At 46.2% G+C, this 2,460-nt stretch overlaps 1 protein-coding gene across 1 annotated transcript; it reads left to right on the top strand.

The window, feature by feature from the left end:
* LOC107606680 lies at window positions 359-2,205 on the top strand. The gene is made up of 4 exons (XM_016308717.1): window positions 359-704; window positions 746-1,256; window positions 1,353-1,414; window positions 1,499-2,205. The coding sequence occupies exons 1-4, from the start codon at window positions 359-361 to the stop codon at window positions 2,203-2,205; spliced, it is 1,626 nt and encodes a 541-aa protein (XP_016164203.1).

Below are 2,460 nucleotides of genomic sequence, written 5' to 3'. Positions count from 1 at the left end.
AACACGTTATTGAAGTTTTATAACGCGAAAATTTCTCTCTATTTTTTTTAAAAGAAAGGTTCTATAAAAATGTTCTTTCTTCGGCAGCACAAATAGGGATTTTTTATTTAAATAAATAAAAAAATCTAATAATTATCGAAATAAATAATTTAAAAAAGAATTACCAATTTAAATACGTTAGTCTTATCTCGTTTACACTGTAAACGAGATGGAATTGCGTGTATCTCGTTTACAGTGTAAATGAGATATAAAGAGTAGTATCCCATCACCTATAAAAGGATGTGTAATTCTTGCTATTATTCACAAACATTTTCTATCTTTATTGTGTATCTTATTTTCTCAAGAATACAAGGCATTAATGGCTAGTAATAGTCCATACATAGTTATCCTTGTTTATCCCAACTATCGTATGAGAAACGGCGACAACGGGGTGACATTTGAGTGTGAGGATCCGATATTGTTTCGCACTCAGCGTGCGGAGACATTGTCCGATTTGAGGAGTTTGATATCGAGCAAGCTCGGTGGTTCAGAAACGAGAAAAATCGGAAGGGTGGCATATAGGTTGCTGGCACCCATGGGTAACGGAGTCTTCCGGTTTCAACTATTCCGACTTCTAGGGGACGAGCATGTGCGAGTGATGTTCGACGTCTATGGGAGGATCATGGTGGAGCAAGTAATGGATCTTTCTGCAGAGGTCGGACACTGTGGCAATGGTCCTTCCGAACACTCGAACTATGTGCGTAAGACGACCGACCCCTCGCACCACCGCCCATTCATGTCGCCGTTCCAGTGGATGAGGCAGAGGAGGGCGAGGAAGAGTCGGACGAGAATTACATGGTGGACAGTGGTGACAGCGACTTATCCGCTAGTGGGGATCAGGATGAGTGTGTCCCGGAGACACCTGTTCCGACCGTAGCCCGGCATGTCCTGCCTCCACCCCATCCAATACCGGCGCTTTCGGCAGTTCCGTCTCACTATCACAGTCTGGATCTGGACGCCATGCATGAGAGGACCCCATTTCTTGACACGGGTGAAGAGGATTACAACCTAGACGGCGGTGTAGAGTTTCGGGTCGGTCACAAATTTAGAAGCCGAGAGGCAGTGCTTCAGGGTGTGAAGAACTATAGTATTCATAGGAGTGCGGAGTACCGGGTGATCGAGTCGGATCGGTTAAAGTACCACGTGCAGTGCCGCCAAGCTGAGAATGGGTGCCAATGGAGCCTTCGTGTAGCCCTTCGGCAGAACCTGGGATACTGGTGAGCTTAAGTTTACTTGTACTTTTCATTACTTCTGTACGATATACTAATTGGGTATACGAAATAGCTGAAGTAATCATGTTTTCTTGTGTTCAGGGAGGTTCGGAGGGTGGGTGGAGTGCATACTTGTCTAGCACCCACCATGTCTCAAGACCATCGTCAGTTAGATAGCAGTCTTATTTGCAGGGTCATCTTGCCGTTGATTCAGTCCAACCCCTCTATAAGCATTCTGGTTTTGTAAGGTGCGGTCCAAGCAAGCTATCACTTTAAACCATCCTACAGAAAGGTGTGGACAGCCAAGCAGAAGGCAATTGCACAAATCTATGGGCATTGGGAAGAGTTGTACAATGAGGTTCCAAAGTTGCTTCAGGCACTGCAGAGTTATTTTTCTGGTACCATTTTTGTCCTACGTGTCAAACCATTCTACGATGGTCACCTTCTGGTATGTGACTACAGTATGTTCGACAAGGTATTTTGGTCTTTCCCGTCATGTGTCAAAGCCTTCAAGAATTGCAAGCCCTTTGTGTCTGTAGATGGTATGCATCTGTATGGAAGGTATGGTGGTGTGTTGCTTATTGCGGTGGCGCAAGATGGGAATAACAATATCCTGCCGATTGCTTTTGCCATTGTGGAGTCCGAGAGCACCGAGTCATGGTCGTTCTTCCTAACTAATCTGAGACACCACGTCACCCCACAGAACGGCCTGCTGGTAATCTCCGACAGATCTCAAGCTATCAAGGCTGCGCTTAGCGCCGATGACAGTGGTTGGCATCCACCAAGAGCCTACCATGCTTACTACATAAGACATATGGCTGCAAATTTCATGACTCGGTTCAAGTCAGCCGAGGACAAGAGATACCTCATTAACGCTGCTTATAGTCCAAACAGGGCTGGCTACGAGTGGTACATGGATGTGTTGAGAGGAGTCTCGCCGGCGATGGTTGACTGAGCTGGTCGTTTCAGGAAGGATATTTGGCTACAACATTGCGATAGCGGGCGTCGGTTTGGCCACATGACGACAAATCTATCCAAGTGCATCAATGCAGTGTTGAAGGGCACCCGGTACTTGCCGATTTCTGCTATTGTGCGCATCACGTACGAGAGACTACAGAAATTATTCGTGACGAAGAAGAGAGAGGCATAGTCACAGTTGGCGGCTGGCTGCCAATTCTCACAGAGACTATTGGCTGCCAATTCTCACAGA

This window comes from Arachis ipaensis, chromosome B07 (genome assembly GCF_000816755.2).
Source record: "Arachis ipaensis cultivar K30076 chromosome B07, Araip1.1, whole genome shotgun sequence".
NCBI classification, from domain to species: Eukaryota; Viridiplantae; Streptophyta; class Magnoliopsida; order Fabales; family Fabaceae; genus Arachis; species Arachis ipaensis.
The sequence above is the reverse complement of the archived record's forward strand: the minus strand, read 5'-3'. Positions and strand labels throughout refer to the sequence as shown.

What these genes read in the sequence shown, in the direction of transcription:
- LOC107606680 (XM_016308717.1), top strand. Translation starts at nt 359, where the DNA reads ATGGCTAGTAATAGTCCATACATAGTTATCCTTGTTTATCCCAACTAT. An exon ending in TTCTGCAGAGGTCGGACACT is followed by an intron (nt 705 to 745) that starts GTGGCAATGGTC and finishes TATGTGCGTAAG; the next exon opens with ACGACCGACCCCTCGCACCA. An exon ending in CACCATGTCTCAAGACCATC is followed by an intron (nt 1,415 to 1,498) that starts GTCAGTTAGATA and finishes TGGTTTTGTAAG; the next exon opens with GTGCGGTCCAAGCAAGCTAT.